This window comes from Sapajus apella, unplaced genomic scaffold (genome assembly GCF_009761245.1).
Source record: "Sapajus apella isolate SASKATOON/1434 unplaced genomic scaffold, GSC_monkey_1.0 scaffold19, whole genome shotgun sequence".
In the NCBI taxonomy this organism is placed as follows: Eukaryota; Metazoa; Chordata; class Mammalia; order Primates; family Cebidae; genus Sapajus; species Sapajus apella.
Window position 1 is genome coordinate 12,374,742 of NW_022436959.1, and position 26,390 is coordinate 12,401,131.

A 26,390-nucleotide genomic window follows, 5' to 3' on the forward strand; every position below is an offset into this window, starting at 1 on the left:
GTTGTTCAGGCTGGTCTTGAACTCCTGGACCCTGGGCTCAAGGGATCCTTCAATTTCAGCCTCCCAAGTAGCTGGGATTACAGGGCTGTGTTGCTGCATCCTGCTTTTGTTTTATATGATCCCATGGTTTCCAAGCTAGCTCCATTGTTTTCACTGAGAGACAGCTAGTGAAGAAAAGGAGAAGAATGTAGGATTTTTTGATATAAAGTATCTCCAAGTGGTAGGATTTTTTTTTTTAAAGACAACTGGATATGGTGGCTCATGCCTGTAATCCCAGCACTTTGGGAGGCTGAGGTGGGAAGATCACTTGAGGTCAGGAGTTCAAGACCAGTCTGGGCAACATATCAAGACCCCATACCTACAAAAAGTAAAAAAATTAGCCAGGCATGGTACATACACCATTAGTACCAACAACTTGAGAGGCTGAGACGGGAGGATCACCTGAGCCCTGGAGGTCGAGGCTGTAGTAGGCTGTGATTGTGCCACTGCACTCCAGCCTTGGTGACAAAGGGAGACCCTGTCTCAAAAAAAAAAAAAGAAAAAGAAAAAGAAAACGACAACATCAAAGGAAATCAGAGAGTTACATTATGGGATTAGGTTTCTAAGTCGATGCTTGAGTGAAAATTGCCCTTGAAAATCCACGGGCACAGCGAAGGGCCCACGTTCTTAGGAGGTACACGGGAACTAAGACAAACCAAAGAGCAGCAAATTTGAGTCTTCTGCTTTGCATTGCAGCTGGCGTTTATGTTCGTTGAGTAATCTGAGAGACACTGACATGGTTTACTACATCTTTGTTGCTTTCTTTGCCCCACACTGGTATGGCCGTAACCCCATGAAGGTGTGGTGTGCGTGACTGCATCCTCCCATCCCTGCAGTCCTGCATCTGAAGGTGGCCTGGCACACAGAAGCAGTTTCAAACTATATTCCTCAGCCGAGGGTCCCAAGGAAGGTGAACAGCTATGGATTTGTCACCCACTGCCCCCCCTTCCTCCCACGTGTTTATCTCAAGCAAGGGCTCAGTACTCTGGGTTCTTGATAAGATGGGTTTGAAAGCCGTGCAGTTGCTTAAAACATTTTTTTTTTTTTTTTTTTTTTTTTTTTTTTTTTGAAAGTTTGAAAACCCGTGAGGTAAACCAAAACCTCTGGGACTCACTGCTACCTCTTCCCCGATGATCGGTGTGGCTTGGGAAATGTCACTTAATCTTTCTGGTTTCCGTCTCTTCGTTTATGAGGTGCAGGATTTGAGCTAGATACTCTCAGTGTAAGATACCTCTGCTAAGAACCAGCTATGGGGGAGAACTTTCTGGAAACACCCCTGGCAGCATTACTGGAGTTTCACCAGTACTGAATTAGAATAACAGCATGTACACCTCTCAACATTCCCTGAGTGCAATTGAGATAATGAGCAAATAGACGGAGGAGCCATTTTCTGTTCAGCATCTTCGTTACTGAATAAAATGAGTAATGATCTTTTGCCAAAAGGCAGTCTCTGCTCCAGGGGATTCTCTTTTCTGGAATGAGGTTACTTATTTGCTCAAGATAGTTTTTACCTTGACAAAAAATAAATAAAATTTTCTTAACAGTTGACTAACATTTCCTCAACATTGTATGTTTAGTTTTTTTTTTTTTAATAGAAACATTCTTTTTTTAAAAATTACCTTTCATCTGTCTCTTGTAGGTGATTTGAAAGATGCTGAACTTTATGATGCAGAGTTTTCAAGAGTTAAATCTGCTGAGCCCAAGGAAGAGCATTTTTGTGTTGCATGTTAGAATACTTGCTATTTGACATTCTAATTAAAACATCTGCAGCTACTTTCAGAACAGCTGATAGAGATGTTGACCTTGGTAGCCAGCATCAGATTATATGGTTTATGGATGAGCAGTCCTCACATGCCCCTGTTTTCTTTTTATGTCTTTTGAAATGCGCTTCTGTCCTCATCAGTCGCCGCCACGCCACCTGGCCCCCCTCCCACGGAGGCTTCTGGAGGCTTCCATTCAAGGGCCTTCCCCTCACCCTTGTCCAACCCGAGCAAGTCAGAGCTGACTGTATCAGGAGTGCCCTCTTGAGGACAGACTTGCTGAGGGAAACTAAAGAAGTTTTTTCTTCAGTTCAGCACTGCACACTGTGTTACATCTCAGTGCAGAGGAGAAAGAATGGATTTCATGAGACACAAAAGTTGATTCATTTTTGTTTTCTGGCCTTTGTTTCCATCAGGTCAGCCACCATCCGCCTATCTCTGCGTGTCACGCTGAGTCTGGAAATTTTGTTTTCTGGCAAGGTAATGTGCTAATATATTTGACTTCCATGATATTATGTAATATGTTACTGATTTATTTTATTCAAGAATTGCTATCAGTTCTTACCAAGATCAAAAGTGGTCCCTGGATTTGGGTCTGGTTAGAAGGATCAGCGCCACTTGCTCTTGTTTCTCATCTCTCACTTAGTTTTTCCTTTTTAAAACATCCTCAGTCTTTGTGCCATCTCCGTTTAATTCTGTAACTTTATCTTATTTAAAAATCATTTGAAATGCCTCTTGCCTTAGTCAAGAGACACTAAATATTTACAGTTGTTTATCAGAGTGTAGACAGCAGAGAGATTTTCTGCTTTTGTGAAACTTAAATTTTATTTTTGAAGTTGTATTTTACATTGCTTACTTCTTTTCATTATTGAGGTGATTGTTCCTAAAATTTTGTTCCATTTATATTTTGAGTTGGGGGTGGGTGGGTAAATGTTCTAAAGAATAAATAAGGCTGTAGATATTTCCTAAATGGATTAATTTTGTTAATATCTCCATAGAAGGAAAATATAAGCATCCTAGGTTTTTAGAGCACATATTCATTTTAAAAATATTTTTCTCTGCTACCAGTGATATCACATGTTGCCTTTACACACACACACACACACACACACACACACACACACACACACGCAGTCTATAAAACTTTAAAAGTATGTCCGGGCGCAGTGGTGGCTCACACCTGTAATCCCAGCACTTTGGGAAGTCGAGGCGAGCCAGATCATGAGGTCAGGATATCAAGACTATCCTGGCCATGGTGAAACCGCGTCTCTACTAAAATACAAAAAGTCAGCCAGGCACGGTGGCGTGCGCCTGTAATCCCAGCTACTCAGGAGGTTGAGGTAGGGGAATCGCTTGAATCCGGGTGACGGAGGTTGCAGTGACCTGAAATCATGCCACTGTGCTCTAGCCTGGCAAAAGAGCAAAACTCTGTCTCAAAAAAAAAAAAACTTTGAAAGTACAAAACAGTATACTGTCACCCCCTTTCCCAGCCACCCAGTTTCTCTCTCTGGAGGCAGTCAGTATTTCCAGTTTAAAGTGACAAGTACCATGGTTTTCTTTCTTCACCTTTGCTATTAAAATTTAAAATTAAAACTGCTCTCTCACTAAAACCTTCTGTAAATATTCTCATACGGGTCCTAGCCTCCTAATTGCTAAATCTAACTCATGCTGTAAGCACCTCTTCTTTGTTCCTTCAAAGTTGGATTCTTTTAACAAGTGGGGTCTTCTCGAAGAAGGTCTGTGTGCTCCCTATGTTACGTGCTCCCCTTCTCAGCCTTTCCTGAGCATCCTTCTCCTAGGCCATCCTTCCCCAAAAGCCTTTTCCCGAGCAATCCAGCTATTTCCATGGGCCTAGGAATACCACATCTTGCTTTGTAAGCCAGCCTGACATTTCTCTGCCTTTTATGTAGGTCATGTAAACCAGTTTCGTTTGCTGTGATTGTAGGTGTAGTCGGACTTAAACCTGCCCTCTTGATACTTCTTTTCCGTTTGTCACATCTGTCCTTTGTTCTCCTTTTCCCCTTTCTCTCCCTTTTGGATTGAATAATTTCTGTCCTTCTCTTTCATCTCCTCTGTTAGCTTTTAGCTATACTTACCTGTTTTGTTTCTTGTTAAAGTTGTTACTTTAGGATTTATGTTATATATTTGTAATATCATCAAATACTATTATGCTAGTTTCACATATAGTGAGATTTACAGACGTATACTTCCATTTTTCCCTCCCAACCTCTCTACTATTTTTGACATGTGTCTTATGTATATCATAAACCATGTAGTACATTGTTACTACTTTTGCTTTAAACAGCCAGCTATCTTTTTTTTCTCTTGGTAACAATTTTATGAACATATAACTTACATACCATATCATTCACCCAGGTAAAGTGTACAATTCAATGGTTTTTATTATATTCACAGAAGTGTGAATTTAATAAACTTTGCAGTTATCAGCACAGTTAATTTTAGAACATCTTCATCACTCCAAAAAGAATCCTCTTTAGCAAATATTACCCTCCCCATCTGCCACCTGCCCCATTTCTCTCAACAGTTCCTAGCCTATACATTTGCCTATTTGGGCATTTTATATAAATAGGATTATACAATATGAGGCCTACCATGCTTGCTGGTCCCAGCCCCACCTGTCTCACCTGGACCCCAGCTAGGGCTCCCCACTGTCCCCGCTGCTCCCACCCTTACTTCCCTGTGGTCTGTATATCCTCAGTGCAGCTGCCAGATGGGACCCTCTCACTGTTCTTTTCTTATTCCCTGGCTTCTCTGTTGGTACCACCATTCATGCAAGTTAGAGAAACTGACATTGTTTATAAATTCTCCCTTTTTCAATCTGTATCTAATTTGTCACGTGTTCTGCCTATTTCTACTTCCTTGGTATTTCAGGGCTCACTGACTTCCCCATGTCTGTTGTCATGGTTCCCTTCATCCCTGTTTGTTATCCTCTGGGCAATTGCAGTAGCCTCTTGTCACCTTGCTTCTCTTCTCTTCTACTCCTGTTCCATTCTCCATATGGCTTCCAATTGCCTTTGCAAGGTCCATGTCTAATCCCATTGGAGGCCTAATTATTTCCACTCAGTGCACACAAGCCAGACTTCTTAGCCAGGCTTGGAGAGCCCACTGTTTTTCGTTCTTAGTCTTTTTTTTTTTTTTTTTTTTGAGACAGAGTGTCACTCCATCACCCAGGCTGGAGTGCAGTGGTGTGGTCTCGACGCACTAAAGCCTCCACCTCTCCGTTCAAGTGATTCTTCTGCCTCAGCCTCCCAAGCAGCTGGGACTACAGATGCCCACCACAATGCCCAGCTAATTTTTATATTTTTAGTAGAGATAGGGCTTCGCCATGTCCGCCAGGCTAGTTTCGAACTCCTGACCTCAGGTAATCCACCCGCCTTGGCCTCCCAAAGTGCTGGGATTACAGGTGTGAGTCACTGCACCTGGTCTTATTCTCAGTCTTTTTACTCTCTTCTCTCTTGGACAAGACAACCTGAGACCTATAGGACAGAACCACACTATATTTTCCTATACTTCGGTCCCTTTGGACAAGCTGTTTATTTGGTCTTAAATTGCTTTTTCTCTGCCTAGTGAACTCCTGCGTATTCCTCAAAGCCCCGTTTAGATGGCCCTTTCTGACAAGCCTCTTCTGATGCTTTCTCCAAGCAGGTTCATCACTCCCTCTTTTCTGGTTTCATTTTACCTTATAACACACCTAAGTTATAGCCTGGACCTCTCTGTATGCTTACTACTTGTTTTCACTTCTGTCTGCCTTTCATGCTGTTAACGCATTCATGGGAAGGACTTTATCTTATTATTTTAGTTTCCATGGTTCTGCTCCAAGGGTCCATGGGGTTGGTACTTACCTTTTATGAAAAGTAATCCTAACCAATAATTGACTTAATTGTGAAGAGGTTCTACTATGTAGTGATTGAACATTTATCTAGCCTACAAACTATTTGATCTACCTACCTCTCCTGCTAAAAATGTAATATTTGGTATTTCATTTCAGATGTGAGATGGAAAAACAAATTCTGGGGCAAATCCATGGAAATTGTTCCAATTGGCACAACCCATGTGACTCTGCCAGCGTAAGTTCTGTGATTAAGGAGCTTTATAAAATTTAGGGCCAAGATTTTGCTTTGGAGACAGGATGCCCACCCTCCCCCACCTTTGCCAATTGCACTGAGTGCCTGTTTTTTCTTTAATCTGTCTGGCAGTAGGTTTAAATGTTCCTCCTTTTGGCAAGCTCACTTTTTAAAAATGTTTCTCTTTCAAATGCAAATGCCTCCTGGAGAGCAAAGTTCCCTGAATAGATACTTATTAAAACTCATTTTCTCTTCCTAACAAGATTAAGAATGGTGGTTTTTGGCTATGTGTGGTGGCTCACACCTGTAATCCCAGCACTTTGGGAGGCCAAGGCAGGTGGATTGCTTAAGCCCAGAGTTTAAGACCCGTATGGGCAACTGACAAGACCCTGTCTCTAGAAAAAATACAAAAATTAGGCATAGTTGGTGGCATGTACCGGTAGTCCCAGCTACTCAGGAGGCTGAGGTGGGAAGATCAGTTGAGTCCAGGGAGGTTGAGGTTGCAGTGAGCTGTGATCGTGCCACTGCATTCCAGCCTGGGTGATGGAGTCAGACCTTGTCTCAATTTAAAAAAAAAAAATCTGTTTCTCTTATTGTGCTGCTTTGCTGTCAAAATCCCTTTTAAGAAAGGTATGGCCTTGATCTGATAGGGTTGATGAATACTTATTTATAAAGCAAGGTGCTTCTGAGCAGGGACTCTGGAACTGAACTGCTGAGGTTCACCTGCTCACTCTGGCACATACTAACAGCGAATCCCTGGGCAGGTTACTTCACCTTTCTGATCATCAGTTTCCCCGTCTGGAAAATGAAAATAATAAACCACCTACTTCCTATAGCTGTTATGAAGATTAAACAGATAATATACATAAAACACCTAAAATAGTACTTAGCACATTGCATATGTTTTGTAAGAATTTGGTCTTACTAGTAATACCATTTTCCTCATAATTATTTTTGAACTCCATAACCAATATCTGAATACTTTCTCATCATAAAGGATGCGGGCAATATATATTTAGCAAATTGTATAAAACCTTCACCCTTCCTCAAGCTTCCCTTTCCTACTTCGGCAACATTAGATAAGCCCCTCTCGCTCTGAATTGCCGCCTCTGTCAAAGGAGGGAGTGGGCTCTTGCAGGAGACCACCAGCTTCTAGTGAAGACTCTGGTAGCCTCCAGAGTGCAGAGTCTGGATGCTGTCATCCTCTGTGTCGTGCACGCCTCCTTGGAGAGTGGAAGCTCCTGGAAAACCTGGCATGGTGTAGACACTCAGCCAGTGTTGCTTCTGTGAATAAAGGGATGGGTAATGCATTACATGACTTTTTTTTATAGAATAGCAGTGTTTGTATTTGCTGCTGGCTCTTCTGGAAATTGGTACTTCTGCTTTTTCCTTCTTTTTAGTTTTGGTGATCATTTTGAGTGGAACAAAGTGACCTCTTGCATCCATAACATCTTAAGTGGGCAGAGGTGGATTGAGCACTATGGAGAGATTGTCATCAAGAACGTGAATGATGATTCCTGCTACTGCAAAGTGAATTTTATAAAGGTAACTCCAGTGGCTCTCTGAGCTCTGAGCCTGGAAGGGCTGTGGCAGAGCCAGGGCCCCAGAGCACAGGGCATTTGAGAGCTTTTTCACCTTCACCTTTGTGCCAGCAGGCAAACAATGCTGCAGCTCCCTGGTGCCAGCTGCACCTCTGTCACCTAGACCAGGGCAGTGGCCCCTCCTGGCCTCTTACTTCTGTAGAGTCTGTCCTCAGTACAGCAGCCAGAGAGACCCTTTTAAAACATAAATCACTATGTTGCAGTATGGATGCACCTTGACAGCATTATGTTGAGTGAAATAAGTCAGCCCCAAAAAGACAAATATGACATGATTCCACTTCTGCGAGATCCACAGAGAAAGAAAGCAGAATGGGGCTGCAGGAAGGAGGAAGGGGGAATTCATGTTGAATGGGTACAGAACTTCAGTTTGGGAAGATGAAAACGTTCTAGAAGTAGATAGTGGTGATGGTTGCACAGCATTGTGAATGCATTTAATGCCACTGAATTGTACCCTTAGAAATGGTTAAAATGGTCAATGTTACATTACGTATGGTTTACCTCAACTTTTTAAGAAAAAGTCATGCTGTACCACTTTGAGCAAAATCCCCCAAAGTTTCCGTCTTTCTCGGAGTGCAGCCTGCATCCTTATGGTTTCCCACCAGGCCTTGCACAGGCTGCGCTCCCCATCCCCACCGTTTCATGCACATACTTGCACACTTGGAGATACACACACACGTACACACTGGCCACCTCATTCCTCCCCAACCTGAGCTTCTCTTACTTTTTCCTCCTCTCTTTTTCCCACTATCCTCTGGCCACAGTGGCCTTCTTTCTCTTTCTTCATTTCCTTCTGGTTGGGCCACTGTCCCCAGATCCTTCCATCACCATCCCCATGCTGTCCTTCACTCCCTGTCCTGTCTGTCCCATTTTCTCCAGAGTGCTTATCACCATTGGAAGTCAGCCTGCTCATCGTTGCTGTGCTTATTTTCTGCTCTCCATACCCTCCTCATCATCCCTGACTCCAGAAGAGCAAAACCTCGTGTATCCTGCTCTCTTTTGTAGCCCTGATGCCTGAAATGGTGTCTGACACACATCAGAGGCTCATAAACATTCAGAGAATAAATGGAAAGATTGGCCAGAAGCAAAAACTATGGAATAGTCTCTTTATCATTTTAGCCATTTTAACAGCCTTGCGGGGCAGCCCTCCCTGCTTTCTCTCCCTCCTAGATTCCTTCTTGCTCTTAAAAATTGTATATCATTAAAACAGCTTTAAAGCATTACCCACCTCAAGGAATATTTGCATTTAACAGAGACTGAAATAATAAGCAGAGAGGTGAGGTTTTATCGTGGAACTTCATGCAATTCCTCTCCGCACCACCTGTAACCTATAGGGAATGATTAGGAAGAGGTGGATTGGGATCTTTATTACATCCTCAAACTGGGTTATAGACGGACATAAAGCCCATAATGACCTTAATGTGGGACAAAATAAAAATGACTCTGCCTCGAAAACTTTGTCTAAGCTTTCTGCAAACAGAAACAAAAGGCATCCTGAAGCAGGGATATATGACCTGTGACCCAGGTGAAAGCCACGTAGCTCTCAACATTTCCCCCAGGAAGTGTGCTCCACTCTGGTATCTACCACATACCTGCTTCTCATCCACTTACAAGCAAGAGAATTGGTTTTGTAGTCATGAGAGAGGAACACTGGGCGTGTCTAGTATTGGAAGAGAAGCTGCAAGTGGATGCCACACTCACCTGTAGAAGTTGACAATGTCCCTTGGTGGCTTCCAGCAAATTCTCAGCACTGGATTTGTTGGCAGATATCTCTAAGGGAAAATCTGATACCTGCTTCAGAATAAATTTAAGAAGCCAGGCGCCATGGCTGACACTGTAATCCCAGCATTTTGAGAGGCTGAGGCAGTAGGCTCACTTGAGGCCTGGAATTTGGGACCAGCCTGGGCAACATGGCAAGACCTCATCTCTACAGAACATTTAAAAATTAGCCAGACATGGTGGCATGCACCTGTAAGTCCCAGTTGCTAGAGAGGCTGAGGCCAAAGGAGCACCTAAGCCCAGAAACTTGAGACTATAGTGAGCTGTGATTGCCCCACTGCACTCCACCCTGCACCCTGGGGAACAGAGTAAGACCCTGTATCAAAAAAAATAAAAACTTAAGAGTCTCAATAGTCTTTTTTTTTTTTTTTTTTTTTGGTGTGTGTGGGGGTGCTTTTCCCTCATTCTTACATGGCTGGAAAACTCAACTTTAAATTTCTAATTCAGCTGAGACACTTCACTTTCCCACCCTTAACATTTTTACCACAGTCCTGAAATGGAGAAGCTGAACTACCAGAATCTGACCTGAAAATGCCATTCAACTTTATTGGTTTCCAAATGTGGATTCTGTTTCGCTGAAAATAGTACTAGGGTTTTTTGATTTATGGAGAAATGCCTTCCCTTCGCTGTTCTTTCATAGAGATTTTTAGGGCAGCCAGGTAATTTGTAAAAAAAAAAAAAAAAAAAAAAAAAAAAAATCAACTCTGGGGAGCTAGAGCACCCTCTGCTGGCTGCATTATGGTACTATATAAAATCCTCTGCACTGGGCTGGCTTGAGCTGAGCTGAACTGAGCAGAATGGAGTACAAGATTGCCTTGCAGACTAGGACCAATACATAGCGAGAATATCCACACTACTCACCTGATGTATAGAGACTGAACCTTTTCTTTTTCTTTTCCTTTTCCTTTTTTTTGAGATGGAGTCTTACTCTCGCCCAGTCTGAAGTGCAGTGGTGTGATCTCGGCTAACTGAAACCTCCGTCTCCCGGGTTCAAGTGATTCTTGTGTCTCAGCCTCCCAAGTAGCTGGGATTACAGGTGCCCACTACCACAGCTGGCTTATTTTTATATTTTTAGTAGAGATGGGGTTTCACCACGTTGGACAGGCTGGTCTTAAACTCCTGACCTCAGATGATCCACCCACCTTGATCTTCAAAAGTGCTGGGATTACAGGAGTAAGGCCTGCACCTGGCCAAGAACTGAGCCTTCTCTTGCATTGTATGTAGCAAAGGTAGAAATAAAAATGTATCTTACACAAATATTAGTTGAGTTACAAACTGTAGATAGTTAACCGTTTATTAAATAACCAAAGGTATGACTTTTTTTAAAGCCAAAATCCAGGCATAAAAACAGATATATAGAACAATGGAACAGAATAGAGAGCTCAGAACTAAATCCATGCATTTATAATTAATTGTTTTTTGACAAAGGTGCCAAGAACACACAATGGGGAAAGGACAGTCTCTTCAGTAAATGGTGTTGGAGAACCTGGATATTCACTGCTGAAGAATGAAATTAGAACTTTATACCATATACAAAAATCAACCCCAAAAGGGCTAAAGACTTACAATAAGACCTGAAATTGTAGAACTACTAAAACATAAGGGGAAAAGCTTCATAATGTTGGTTAGGGCAATTATTATTTTTGGATATGACTGCAAAAGCACAGATAACAAAAGCAAACATAGACAAATGGGATTATATCAAACTAAACAGCAAATTAAACAATGAATACAGTAAAGAAACAACCTACAGAATGGGAGAAAATATTTGTAAACTATACATTCAATAAGAGGTTAATACAAAAAAATGTATAGGGAACTTAATAGCAAGAAAACAATCTAATTTAAAAATGGACAAAAGACCTGAAGAGACGTTCCTCAGAAGAAAACATACAAGTGGACAACAGATATATGAGGAAAAAACGATGAACATCAATAATCATCAGGGAAATGCAAATTAAAACCACAATGAGATACCACCTTATATCTATTAGAATGGCTATTATCAAAAAGCTGAAAACATGTTCAGGAGGATATGGAGAAGAGGAATCACATACCATTCATGGAAATGTAAATCAGCACAGCCAATATAGAAAACAGAATGGAGGTTCCCTAAAAAATTAGAAATGGAATTACCCTATGAGCTAGCAATCCCACTACTGGGTGTATGTCCAAAGGAAATGATATCAGTATGTTGAAGAGATACCTGCATCTCCATGTTCATTGCAGCACTATTCGTAATGGCCAAGATAGGGAAACAACCTCTGTATCCAACAATGGATGAATGGGTAAACAAAATGTGGCACATGTAACACAGTGGAAAACTGTCTGGCCTTTAAAAAGAAGGAAATCTTGTCATTTGCAACAACATAGGTGAACCTGGAGGATGTTAAGTGAAATAAGCCAGACACAGAAAGATAGATGCCACCTAGTCTTCTATTTGGAATCTAAGAGTTGATCTCACAGAAGTAGAGGGTAGAACGATGGTTAACATGGGTTTGCCGAGGGTCAAGGGGAGGATTGGGAAATATTGGCCAAAGGATCCAAAATTTCAGTTTAACGGGAAGAATTAGTTCAAGAAATCGATTGTACAACATGCTGACTATGGTTAATAACAACGTGTTGTATACTTGCAAATTGCTGAGAGTTTTTCTTTTCTTTTCTTTTTTTTTTTTTTTTTTTTTGGGGGGGGGGATGGAGTTTTACTCATGTTGCCCAGGCTGTAGTGCAATGGCACAATCTCAGCTCATCACAACCTTTGCCTCCCAGGTTCAAGTGATTCTCCTGCCTTAGCCTCCCGAGTAGCTGGGATTACAGGCATGCACTGCCATGCCTGGCTGATATTGTATTTTTAGTACAGATGGGGTTTTTCTGTGTTGGTCAGGCTGGTCTCAATCTCCCGACCTCAGGTAATTTACCCACCTCGGCTCCCAAACTGGTGGGCTTACAGGCATGAGCCACCACGCCTGGCCGCTGAGAGAGTTTTATTTTTGGATATAACCCCAAAAACACAGACAAAAAAGCAAACATAAACAAATGGGATTATATCAAACTAAACAGCAATGAAAACAATCAGTACAGTAAAGAACCGGCAGAATGGTAGAAAATATTTGTAAACTATACATCCGATAAGAGATTAATATAAAAAATGTGTAGAGAACTCAATAGCAAGTATTATCATAAGTAAGTATGTAAGGTAATATCTATGTTAATTAGCTTGATTTAGCCATTCCACAATGTATACATGTTTCAAGACATTATGTTGTACATGATAAATATATAAAATTTTTGTCAATTAAACAGAACTGAGAACTAGCAAACTAATACGCAGTATAGAATCACTCTTACAGTTCTTTCTCTAGCTTTTCCTTCTTTCCTCAGTATCTGTAATAAGCTGATGCTAAAGAACTAAGCCAACAACTCTAATTTGAATCCTAGGCGAAATACTGGAGCACTAACGCCCATGAGATTGAAGGCACAGTGTTTGACAGGAGTGGAAAAGCAGTGCATCGGCTGTTTGGGAAATGGCATGAAAGCATCTACTGCGGCGGCTCCTCCTCTTCTGCTTGTGTATGGAGAGCAAGTAAGTGTCTGGGTTTGTGGACCCCAGGCTGTGAGTGGGTGGATGGGCAGGCATGGCAAAAGAAGCCACACAGGACAGGACTAGTGTCTGTTCAGCGTCTCCAGCCTCTTCTGCTTTTAACTAGGCTAGAGGTGTTGGCTGTCTTTCCTTTATCCAGTCTTCATCTCCTTGTCATGCTTACTTATAGCAACACCTTGTTGGGCTGCTGGGTCCCGGTTCTTGACCCCAGAACAAGCATTGCTAATCAGTGGGCATTCTCTGAGGGAATCTTCCTGTCCACGTGCATAACTGTACTGGGCACTATGAAAGAACATCAGTGAAATGCAAGAAGTCATTCTACAGCACGGACAAAGAGGAAAGTGTTCCTGGAAAAGCAGTGAGCCAGGAGATCTACAGAAGTTAGCTATCCCTGGCTGGCCTAACCTCAGAAACCATCCTCGTCACTCCTGTGATTCCAGAAGGGTGCTGAGCTCTTGGAGCAGATGGGGACAGAAGAGCTAGGGAACCCCAGCTTTTATCAGGATGTCCCCGCCACATTTTAACGTCTTATTCCATCTTCTAAGTCAGAAAATTATGTTGTTTCCGAGTCACAGCCATATTGTAATGCCAGTGGTCTGAGATAGACCTGTTAGGGTACTATAGGCAGGTAAAAACCAAACAGAAAACCTTCGACTTGTGGCTTAAACCATTAGGCTGTGTGCTATTACATAACAATAAGTGAGGCAGCCGGTGGCCCCAGGGGTATTACGTAGGCAACTTACCTGTGTCAAGGACACACATAGCAGTGAGGATTACATTCTGCTACCCCCAGTGTGCTGTGATGTCTCCCTGATGGATGAAAAATGGTTGTTAGCATTCAGTGTCATACCTCTGCGTAACAGCATACCAACCATGTAACGAGAGGACAAAAGAGCTCTTTTCTCCTGTGCCTCTTTTTTTCTCAGGAATATTTTCTAAGATCCCCCAGCAAATGGAACTTTACATCACATCAGCCTGCAGTGGGTTCAGACCCATCTATGAACCAGTCATGGGCAACAGGGTAGGCAGGAGAGATTCAAATGTCTTAGATTCATCCCCAGTAAGGGCACAATGCCACTTGAACAGAATCAATATTCTGTTAGCAAGCAAGAAAGAGAAATGATGGTCAAGTAGGCAGCCGACAGTGGTTCTTTCAATGGGTAGCTGCCACATCTCCCACCGTTGTAGAGGTTGCCATGAAGCTAGAAGGAATTCACGCTGGTGGAAGCCTTGCTAGCTTCAGAGGCACTATGAGGTTTTGCAAATGGCACAGTCTCTCTCCTTGGCTTAAAGTATGCATCACAGATGAGAACTACCATCCTGTCTCAGTGTTCAAGTACTACCTTGATAAAGCAATATTGTTTAAATTTTTGTTCCTGTCATTATACCTTGACTTTATGTCTCTCTGTTGGCAGTGAGCATCCCTGGCCCATCTTTAAGAATAAGCACCATCTTCACTCCCTGGTGGCTGGGGAGTGACCAAGACCCATAGGAAACTTTGCTACTGTTTTTATGCTTAGGATACACAGAGAATTAGACTAGTTACATGGAGGACTTCTGAAGATTCAAAAAACGGATCCCGGCTGGGCATGGTGGCTCGTGCCTGTAATCTCAGCACTTTGGGAGGCCAAGTGGGCAGATTGCTTAAGGCCAGGAGTTCAAGACCACCCTGGACAACATGGCAAAATCTTGTCTACTAAAAATACAAAAATCAGCCAGGCATGGTGATGTGCACCTCATGTAGTCCCAGCTACACGAGAGGCTGAGGCATGAGAATCACTTGAACTCTGGAAGTAGAGTTGCAGTGAGCCGAGATCGTGTCACTGCACTCCAACCTGGGTGACAGAATAAGACCCTTTTGAGAAAAAAAGCGCAGGGGGAGTGGTCTGCCGAAGAGTTGTTGGAAAGCATTTAGGCTATGAGTGGATCTCAGTCTACATTCGATTTACACAATATATCAATTTCAGTATGTTTAGCTTGAAAAGCTGGAATTCCAGTTAGGGCAATGCACCTAATGTTTTAAAGATGTAAGGTTGCGGGGAGGCAAGAATTGGTAAAACGGACAGGAATGAAAGAAAAGAATAACATTGATTAACTACTTGCTGTGTATTCAGCACCATTCTAGGTACTAAAAAGAGTCAGGATAATTTGACATCACTTAAATAAAATCGGATTCTCTAGAGTGAGAATCAGGAAAAATGGACCCAGAGCTTATATTTACATGTTTGTTTATTATTATCATTTATTTATTTATTTACTTTTGAGATGGAATTTCGCCCTGTTGCCCAGGCTGGAGTACAGTGGCACAATCTCAGCTCACTGTAACCTCTGCCTCCCAGGTTCAAGTGATGCTCCTGCCTCAGCCTACATAGTAGCTGGGATTATAGGCACCTGCTACCACGCCCGGCTATTTTTGTATTTTTAGTAGAGATGGGATTTCACCATGTTAGCCAGGATGGTCTCGAATTCCTGATCTCAGGTGATCCACCCGCGGCGTCGGCCTCCCAAAGTGCTGAGATTACAGGTGAGCCACCATGCCCAGCCTATTTATTATTAATATTATTAGTAGTATTTTTTTTTTTGAGATGGAGGTTACTCTTGTCACCCAGGCTGGAATGCAGTGGCGCGATCTTGGCTCACTGCAACGTCTGCCTCCCAGGTTCAAGTGATTCTCCTGCCTCAGTCTGATTATAGGCACCTGCTACCATGCCTGTCTAGTTTTTGTATTTTTAGTAGAGACAGGGTTTCGCCATGTTGGCCACCTGGTCTCGAACTCCTAACCTCAGGTGATCCACCCACCTCAGCCTCCCAAAATGCTGGGATTACAGGCATGAGCCACCATGCCTGGTCTAGCATGTTTATTTTAAAATCAAATTATTTTCATAGTTTAAGCACTACAGAAACTTCACAGCATTGTATAAATTTACTATCTGACCACATATAGAGGGCCACATCCCTGTAGACAGAAGAAAAATTATAGAGAAGAAAATTTGTAGGGAAATTTTCAGCACCTGTTCGTTAGTCAGAATATTTTAACAGAAATGGAAAGGAGCTGAGAGATAAAAACTGTAGCTAGCCTGAGGTGAAAAGGTGAAGGAATTAAAATGTAACATAAATGACACGCAAGTTAGGGGTGAATGATTTATTTTCTTCTTAGATCCCATGCCGAAAGGCTACGAGCAATACTATGGCTTCACACAGTTCGCGCTGGAATTAAATGAAATGGATCCATCGTCCAAGTCTTTATTGCCACCTACTGACACTCGATTTAGGCCAGACCAGAGGTAAGGATTCTTTAAAGATTTTTCTCTCCAGAGATTTAAAACCCTTTACAAAAAGTCTTATGAACAACCTTCAGGCTGCCAGAGGCACCTGAGAAAGATGGAAAATGCCATCAGGAGCTGAGAGGTAGGGGGGCTTTAAACAATTGTATCACGGAGGAGATGGGACCCAGCGAGACTCCAGGTGTGGCATGGCCTTTATTATCCATAAAGCCCCATTTCTACTGAAACACCAAAAAAGGTGTTTATACTGAAGAGTTTTACTGCACGCAGTAATAAAGAACTTAGTGTATTTGAAAGGGTAAAAAGCATCCCGCTCCCCTGAGCCCTCAAATTTAAATTATTTTAGTGCACTGAGATCTAACTGCGGATCATAGGTTGCTGCTCACAAGCTGTGTGATACATGGTAGGTCTTTTAATCTTTCCCAGCCTCAATTTCATACTCTGTAAAATGGAAATAATAATGTCTCCCTTAAGGCCTTTCTAATTAAGGCTCAAAATCTAGAAGCCCAAGGAAAGAAAAGATTGCTACATTTGGCTTTATTAAAAATAACACTTTGGGAGGGCCAGGCGGGCAGATCACTTGAAGTTAGGAATTCGAAACCAGCCTGGCCAATATGGTGAAACTGCATCCCTACTGAAAATACAAAAATTAGCCAGGCATGGTGGCACATGCCTATAGTTCCAGCTACGTGGGAGACTGAGGCATGAGAATCGCTTAAACCCAGGAGGAAGTGGCTGCAGTGAGCCGAGATCACGCCATTGCAACTCCAGCCTGGGTGTCGCAGTGAGACTCTGCCCCCCCAAAAAACAAACAAACATAAGCTCTTCTTTGTGACAAAATAAATAAAACTATATAAGGTCAGAAGATAAATGACAAATGGAGAAGTCCGTGTCCGCAACTTGTATCATGAATTGCCTCTAGAAATTTAGTAATAGATCAACCCCTTAGAAAAAATGAACATACGGAGGTAAATTTGTTTTGCAGGAATTGAACGCTATTGTTAGCAAGTACGTAAAAAAGATGTGAAACAGTTTATATTTGTCACCTATAACAGTATGTCCCAAACGGGCACATCCTCCTAATAATTTTGTTTTAAAGAAAGCCATACGTAGAATGCTTCAAGCTATCTTGCTGTGCACATTATGCTTGTACTGTTTTGTGCAGTTTATCTGCTTTTTTAGGGAATTTTTTTTGTATAAAATCTATTACAGTTGTGTTTCTTAAATTGAGCCTAAGGATGGAGTTAACTGGAAATATACAGTATGTATTAATAATGTATGTGGTGCTTAAAGAATGGTAAGCATTGTTAATTTCTGTAATGAATGTTGTCAATTAAATTATCTTAAGTTTGTGTTTAAAAGAAAAAGGGAAAATAAACAGTCCACAAAATAGGAAATGCAGATATCCCTTAAACATGTGAAAAGATGCTCAGTCTTAGTCATAATAAGAAAAATGCAAATTTAAAAAGTCATGTCAACATCCCATTTTTTAGCCTATCTGATTGGCAAAAATTCAGAAGTTTTATATACTCTGAGTTTATGGGAGAAAAGGGCACTCTCAATATTGCTGATGGGAATGTAAATTGCTATAATTCCTATAAAGTGCAGTTCAGTAATATATAAATTACATACTCACCCTTTTACCCAGCAATTTCACTTCTAGAAATTTCTCCTACAGATTTTTCCTGCTTACTCATATAGTATGATGGATATACAGGGTCATTAATTGTCACATTAAAAAAATTGGGAACAATTCAAATGTCTATCCATAGGGAATTGTCTAAATAAATTCAGATACATCCACACAACTGGATATTATGTGACTATCAAAAAATGAAAATGTCTATGTATATCCATGGAAAGATCTCTAAGATAAATTGTTAAAAAGTAAAGCAAAACAGGAAATCAAAGGATAAATAGCATGCTACCATTTATATGTTTTAAATGGAGGGAGGGGTAAGAGTATGTATCAATATTTGTTGATACACACATGAAGAATCTCTAGAAGGATGCAAAGGAAACTAGTAACTGGGTTTCCTAGGGTGGGAGGGTGAAGGTGGCTGGAGTTAGAGACAAGGAAGAACGGAAGACTTTGCTTTAAATTCTTTTTTGTTGATAGAATTTTTGAATCATGTAAATATCGCCAATTCAAAAAATCTCTATTTCAAAATACTAATTAAAGGGTTGGGGGCGGGGTCTTACATATAGGAGAGGATTTTGAATATCCAGTCGTGGACACATGGGTGTTGAGTAGTAATGATTATTTTGTTTTCTTGAATTCTTATCCTTTAATTTTTTTCCCTCAATGCCTCAGGTGTCTAGAGGAAGGGAACTTAGAAGAAGCTGAAATACAAAAGCAGAGGGTGGAACAGCTACAGAGAGAAAGGCGGCGGGTCTTAGAAGAAAATCACATGGAGCACCAGCCTCGGTTTTTCAGGTTTGTGCCTGGATTGAGTAGGTTTTTGGTTGATAGGTGGTGCCAACACGTTATGCTTCTGGTTTGCAGAAAGTGAACAGTACTGTGCCTTCCCCAGATGAGAACATTCTCCTTGCTTTTCCTGCTTCCGCCTGGGGAGACTGCTCCTCTGTGCCAGGGCCATCTTCCCTGACACTTCCCTTCAGGCTCTCCCTCTTGCTGACCTCAGGCAGGAATAGGGCCTGCGTTTTTTGCATTCTTTGAGCTTTCCCAGTGCCTCAACCAGTGAGTTTACAGAGGAGGTTCTCAGTACAGGGAGCCTGCCAGAGCTGGGTCCCAGCGCAAGGCCAGCTTATTGAATTCACAGCTAAGGTTGGTCACTCGCATAGGCACAGTTTACACCATGACAGAGATCATTGATGATCACTCCACAGTTAAGCAGTATGGAAATCCCAAGCAGTCTGTTTCTTGCATTGTAGAAGTCCCAATACACCTGGGCTTGCATTTGGAACATTTACAGTTATTTTTAAAATAACTTGCCAAGAAGGTCTTGTTAAGATAGATTGAAATTTTTAAAGAAGGTATGAGAGATCCACCTTTCACCTCCCTATCTCCTCTTTTAACTGAGTAGAAGCGAAAGCCCAAGGCACTAAGGGGATCTATTGAAGGACTTAGTGGAATGCCCCCGGCTGGGGCCTGACTCTCCTCATTACCAGCCAGGGCCTAAATGGTTTTAGTTTTTCTGTTTGTTCTTCTTTTAAAAAAGTTAAATAGGCATATGTAGAAAGCAGCAAGTTCCTGCTGTGCTCCACCCGCCCAGGTCCTCCTTCCAGGGCCATCACCTCTTCATTGTTTTAGGATGCTTTTTTGTTTGTGTTTGTGCTTGTTTTCATTGGACGACAGAAGTACTTTGGGGAGGATTCAGTTACTAGTAACAGCAGCAGTAATACAATATGTATTCCAAAACATCAAGATAGTAACAAGTAAGGGTTTGTCTCGAGAATATCATGCTCTTTTCCCTAAAGTTGATGTAGATTCTACTAGATGCCTTTGGATCATTTCCACAAATTCAGGTTATTAGTGATTGAAAATCAACTGGCCAAAATTTCATCCCGAAATATTCAAACTTCATTTAAACATTTAAAGAATAAGATGGAAATGTTACATTCTTTTTTGAAAAAGGCAAGAAATAGAAAAATGGATAGATTAACAGACTAATCCATTGATTCACTGATCAGTTGATAGGTAAGCACATAACATACACCTGTAAGTAGGTTGGTTCTTTTTCTCCCGTACCTTGTCTAGTTTCATTTTTTTAAAAAGAAAAACCTACAATTATAAAACTGTTCATTACAGTACTTTCTAGGATCATTAAAAATGGTAGGTAACTAAAGTGTCTCAAGGACTCGTTAAGGAGATTCACCAACTTGATCCAGCATGAGGCATTAAGGATGACCTTCCAAAGCCTGCGGAGCTCTACAGGCTAAATGCAAGATACAGAACGTGGTTATGCTGTCATTGCAATCAGGAAGGAATTATGTCTGGAATGGAAAAGGATGGAGAGCCGCTTCAGCTGGGGCAGCCATCACTATTTTTCTTATTGACTGTCTATAAAATAATGATAGCATTAGACAGGGAAATTTTTTTAAATTGGAGAAGAAGTGAGAGTTGTTCAGCGGTAGCGGTCTTCCTTGGAACTGTTGAAATGAGAAACCTGGCAAAGAGATTTTGGAGAGGAATATGGGGACTTGGATGTTGTCATTAATACTTACTGAGGAACAACAACAAAATCACTGAAAATTCTGAGTGGAAGCTGGAGCTCAGACCAAATTGAGCCTCTTTATTTTAGAATAGTGAACAGTCTGATACACAGACTGACTCATTTTTAAACACATCCCATTACCGGAACAGGGAAGCAGGTGTGATTAAAAACCTACATTCCTGAGAGCGTGGGAAAACAGGCAGTCTCCACTTTTGCTTCTAAAACGTATGGTAATATCAGTCACCATCACAAAAGCACATACTCTTCGACCCAGCCATGCTAATTACAGGGATTTCTAATGTAACTACACTCACATACTTATAAAATAACATATGCTGAGCTACAGTTTAAAAATAACCTAAGTACCCATCAGTAGGGTACCTATTAGGTAAATTGTGGTCCGTCCATACAATGGAATATCATACAACTGTATAAAAAGAAAATGAGGAATCCCTTAATGCTGGAATCACCAAACTTTTCCTATGAAGAACAAATGATAAATATTGTTGGTTTTGTGGGAATTCAGGTTTTAGTAGCAGTTATGCAGCCCAGCTGTTCAGCATTGAAAGCAGCCATAAACAACATTTAAACAAATGGACATGCCTATGTTCCAATAAAACAGTGTTTCAGAGATAGGCAGAAGGCTGGATTTGACCCTTGGGCCATAGTTTGCCGACCCTTGCCTTATTATACTAATCGGAAATGATCTCCAATATATTTCATTATGTCAAAGCTGGAAGGATAGAAAAGTGTCTGGTACAATATTATGTCACAATGAGAGGGGATAGAGTGTGTGTGTTCCTGCACACGTGGACACACACACGCATGGAATTTCCCTGAAAGAATGAAGCTGACAACATCCCTACCTCTGAGGAGAAGAATCAGGAGTCTAGGAGAGATGGGGAAGAGAAAAACTTGAAGCAGTATATCCTTTTGTGCTCTTTGAATTTTGGTCTATGTCATATATTCTCTATTCAAAGAACAGAAAATCAGGACTAATCTCTCCAGACACTGTGGCTTCCAATCCTTTTTTTCTGTTTTGTTTTGTTTGATGTTAACCACTTCCTATGCACAACCTCGTTGATGTGTAGCTTTTGTGCAGTCATTCCCAAGGTGGTGACAGTCATGCAAGTCATGTTTTGTATCCGACAGACTCTCCCCGCATCCTCCTTCTCTCAGAAGCACCACTTTTCACAGACTCTAACTTTGAGAAGTCAAAGTCAAGAGTAACAAAATAGGCCAGGCACGGTGGCTCATGCTTGTAATCCCAGCTCTTTGGGAGGCCAAGGCAGGTTGATCACCTGAGGCTAGGAGTTCGAAACCAGCCTACCCAACATGTTGAAACTCTGATTCTACTAAAAATACAAAATTAGTTGGGCATGGTTACACATTGTTGTAGTTCCAGCTACTCGGGAGGCAGAGGAATCGCTTGAACCTGGGAAGCAGAGGTTGCAGTGAGCCAAGATCACACCACTACACTCCAGCCTGGGCGACACAGCCAGACTCCGTCTCAAAAAAAAAAAAAAAAAGCGGGAGAGTTACAAAATGATTTCCAGATTTCCATTTCCCAGAATTTCCAGTCCCAACACTGGGATGCTGAATGCATGTGGGAATGAGGATGGGGAGAGCAAGGAGGTTAGGAAAGAAAGAGACTTGAGAATATGATGCTGGTTTTGAGTCTGCAAGAAATTGTTTCCTCTTTGACAGGAAATCCATCGATGACTCTTGGGTGAGCAACGGCACCTATTTGGAACTTAGAAAAGATCTTGGTTTTTCCAAACTGGACCATCCTGTCTTGTGGTGAAAAAGTAAAGAAGAAAGATAATGTTAGTGTATTTCTCCTGTGTTTGCTTCCTGAAGCTGCACAAACCTGTGTTTATGTATTTAAAAGATACTCTAGGATGATCACTTATGCTTAGCTTAGCATTGTAACTATTTAAGTCTATATTTTCCTCAATGAGTTTCTTTACAATTTCAAATGTTACCCTGATTGTTTATATGAATGTAGAATACCTTGATATTTCTTTTTATATGTAAACTAATAAAAATGAAAGATTGAATGTTCATGTGTGGGTTAAAAAAAAGAAGCTTTAACACTAATTTTCCAAAGGTTAGGGAAGCTTCCAATTAAATTTATGCCTTATAAAATTACGTTGTAGGAAAAAAAAATCAACCTCTTCCAGGTGCATTAAGAAATAAGAATACCCAGGGTTACTCAACCACGCATAAGCTACCGAAGTTTAATTCGGTAGCTGAGATATCTTTTTGCCTCAGACAGCTCTTGAATTGCTCATACAGAACAATTCTGCTGGTGCTGGAGTCTGAAGAATATTTTCATTTGCATTTTAGTGGTTAGGGAGAGGATGTAAGATTAATGGAATGTATATTTTTGTATAAGATGAATATGGCACCTTCTTGAAGAGGAAGCATTTGAACTTGTTTCTCCCTATAGTTCTGTTGCCTTAAATGCAAAAGCGTACCCTCTTGCTCAGAGAAACTGTCGTTAATAAGAGAAAAAAAATCCAATTAATTAAAAATTGTAATAGCATCCCAGAGAGACAGTAGGAAATTTCTCCTCAGTGGGAGCTGAATCCTTGAGAGGTTAAGAGACCGTTTCCTGCTTCCCACCCCACCCCTAGTTTTTTGACCCTCTGTTTGATCACATCCCTGTTGAGTATAGAATGTCCCAGTTTAATATAAAACGTGTAGTTTATTCCACACAGCAGTTTGACTTTGTAAAAGTTTAGCAAAATAATTGTTTCGAATAACTCAACATGTTTTTCTTAAATGCTGTTTCAGTATTTTCTACCTCTTAATAAGCACCATATTTTAGATCTTGTATAAAAAGTTTGCCATCTGCCTTATAGACAAATGTAGAGAATTGATGTTCTTGCTTTGTGTTGTGTTCTGGCAAAGCTTTAAGTAAGTGTCTTACCCCTTTCCTATACTTTCTTGTTATCCATATCACTCTTTTGTGAGTTTTACAGCAGTCTTGAATAATACAAATTATAACTATTGAAAGGGGGAAACTTTGTCTTCTTAAATGTGTTATTTCAATTTACAATAATATAATTTGTGTAGTAGTTGAATTGTGTTATCAAAGCAATTCCACCTTCTGCCCGGATGACATTAAAACCAAAGCCTAATTGTTAAGCCTTTTATTCTCAAGTCGATAGCAGTCCTATGGAATATCAAGTATAATGATGTGGTCTAAAGATTTCTCCAGAAAACACTTTTAGATCCTTACATTCAGAGCATGTCAAATGTTATGAATGAAGGGTAAAATAATTACAGGAAAAGAATGCATGATTTTTCATTGTCACACCAAATAACCAGTTGGACAATATTGCATTTTCAAAATGGAGAGTTATTTAAAGTGGATCTGTAGCCTTCTGGAATCCACGCGTGACTGGCATTTTAAAACAACTCATTAAATATGGGATTCATTTTATTGAGATGCCAAGATGAGCACAATATGAGTATCATTTCCATTTCTAAGCAGTTGAATGACACAGTCAGATTCTTTGGCGTGTGCTTTGTTCTTTTCATTGCAAGCATTTATCCAAATTCTGCTCACAGACATGAGGAAGCAGGCTGAGATTGAAGAGCACTCAAGGGGAAAACAAATGTAGTTTCCACAATGTGTGGGTAAATGTAGAATCTTAGTAATATTGGCTGTTAAATTGGCCTGCTCCAGAGACTGGCTCAAAAAAGAAAGAAGCAACAAAAACAAAATGTACAGCCTGCAGGGATGTAGTGTTGTCATGTGGCATTTGGAAATTCTTTAATTATCCTAATGTTATTATTTCAGTTGCTCTTATGCTTTATTTTAGAATCCCAAGGACAACAGGACTAAGTATCACCTCTCTAGTCATCTTATTTGAGATGAGGGTGGGGATGAATTAAAATATGATACAGAACTATGTGCAGCTTTTAAAATCTAACTAGTCAGTACTAGCATCTATAAAGGGCTTTTCTGAAATTTAAACAGGTTGGTGATGCATCCTGATATTATAAGCTTAAAACTATTTTGAAAGGGAAATGGCTTCCTTTTTCCTTCTGTCCCTTTTCTGAAAATCATCTAGAGACACCAAATTTGTGTCTCTAGGACAGTTTATAGTTTTAAGAGAAAGAAACAGAAATGTGGCATCATTTGGGAAGAACCAATGTACAATTTAATTTTCTGGAATTTAAATCTCCTGGTTAAATAATACTAATCACTGTCCCATTTGAGTTACTTGTTTTAACCTCTTTTTTTTTTCCTACTTATTCCATCCAAAATTTCTGGTGAAATACACAGAAATTCTTGGAAATGGAACTTTGTGCAGGTAACCACCACCCTGCACCTCAGGTGATGTTCCTGTTATAGCTATCTACTACCCCACACTGCAGGAAATCCATTCAGAAATGAGCAAACAGTCTCCAGTGTAGCAGGAGAGCCAATCAGTTTCCTCCCCAGGCCCCTGAGCACCCCACGGCTGGTATTCCCTTGAGTCATAGGTATGTATTAATAATAAAAGCCTCAATGCAGCTTCTCCGTGTAGTTCCTCTCCTAAAGCCAGGTGGATTCTGGTCCTAACTAAAGAGATGGGAGTTCACTTGAGGGCAGGAAGAGCCCAGGGTGCCCTAACAGCCCCACAGTTGTCTTGTGCTTCCTGTGAGGCTCCCTGGGGAGGAATATTCAAACTAATATTTTGTAAATGTTTACTTCATTTAGGCTGCTTCTCTTCTCATGTTCTGCTTTAATTACTTGCAGTAAGTCGTTTGCTTGGGCTTCAAGCACTGTCCTCATTCTCCATCTTCCAGATTTATCATGAGTGATCTTGTTCTACTGTTAATGATGTCAAGCCTAAAAAGGAAATAATAAATTATTTGGCTGTTGAACTTCGATGTAGGCCTACTACATACACTATAAGTTATGCCTTCTGGCTATCACAGAATCTCCACAGACCTTTTAGTTATAAGTAGAAGCAATAAGAAGTTGTTCTTATGATCTTAGGAATAGTTCCAATGTATTGGCATAATTGGTTTGAATGTCTTTGATTTTGATATTAACATCAGCATAAATCTATTTTTGCTACCAGATGATAGCTATTTCATTTGCTCAGTTTTCCTCTGCATTGTAGTAATTATCTGTTATGAGTGTTAGTCTTCACTCTTCTGTGTTGGAAACCTGTGTCATGTAAATATCTGCAAATCATGACAGTCTAAAGTGCAAACCATTTTCAGAGACTGGTTTGGGGAATGCAATGATCAGAAGTGGCTAATTTATTTTATTTCTTATTATTTTATCCAGAGGATACTTTTTTAATGGATATTTGTAAATCTTCCACTTAACCATTGAAAATTATTTTCTGTTTTAATCCCACCCTTCCATCCATACCTATGTGCCTCCCAGAAAGCTCCTATTAATTTGCTTATCCCCCTCATGTAGCTAGTTGAATGTGAATAAATAATGTGGAAAAAAGGCTGGCTACTTTTGTCATTGTTTTTCCAGGTTAGTGGGTTTATGTGACTGCTGAAAGGGAACAGAATAGGACCCTTGCCTGGACTCTTTCAAGGAGGATCACATCAGGTTAATGAAAGTAATGGGAGTTGGAAATAAGAATACCCCAGGCCACAAAATACTTGGAAACCATAATATCACCAGACTTTTTCTCCTAACATTCCAAGGCACACCACAATTGTAGATCCCCCTCAGCCCTTAGAAGAGAGAACTGAGGAAACTGGAGCCCCAGGCAGGACACCTCCAGCCCCAGGAGACCCTCTGTTGATTCCAGTGTGCTATGAAAATATTACAGTTGACTCTTGAACAATACAGGGACTAGGGTGCCAATACCCCATGCAGTTGAAATCCATGTATAACTTTTGACTCCTCCAAATCTTCCCTACGGTTGGCTCACTGTTGACCAGAAGCCTTCCCAATAACACAGTTAACACATCTGTTGTATGATATGTGTATTCTAGACGGTATTCTTATAGTACATTAACGTAGAGAAAAAAATGTTATGAAGGAAATCATTAAGAAGATAAAATATGCCGGGCACGGTGGCTCACGCCTGTAAT

General features: G+C 40.8%; 1 protein-coding gene across 5 annotated transcripts in view; it reads left to right on the forward strand.

Annotated features, from left to right (window-relative positions):
- Positions 1–25,795, forward strand: part of OSBPL3 (oxysterol binding protein like 3) — a 191,738-nt gene extending 165,943 nt beyond the window's left edge. For 3 of the 5 annotated variants that reach the window (XM_032286967.1, XM_032286969.1, XM_032286968.1), the window contains 7 exons: positions 2,216–2,279; positions 5,809–5,887; positions 7,285–7,429; positions 12,700–12,844; positions 16,020–16,146; positions 18,461–18,583; positions 22,032–25,795. In XM_032286967.1, the coding sequence (XP_032142858.1) occupies positions 2,216–2,279; positions 5,809–5,887; positions 7,285–7,429; positions 12,700–12,844; positions 16,020–16,146; positions 18,461–18,583; positions 22,032–22,128 (780 nt within the window). In that variant the 3' untranslated portion in view covers positions 22,129–25,795. The remainder of the gene's footprint in view (positions 1–2,215; positions 2,280–5,808; positions 5,888–7,284; positions 7,430–12,699; positions 12,845–16,019; positions 16,147–18,460; positions 18,584–22,031) is intronic. The other 2 variants (XM_032286970.1, XM_032286971.1) reach the window with 1 other exon arrangement.
- Positions 25,796–26,390: the final 595 nt, after the last annotated feature.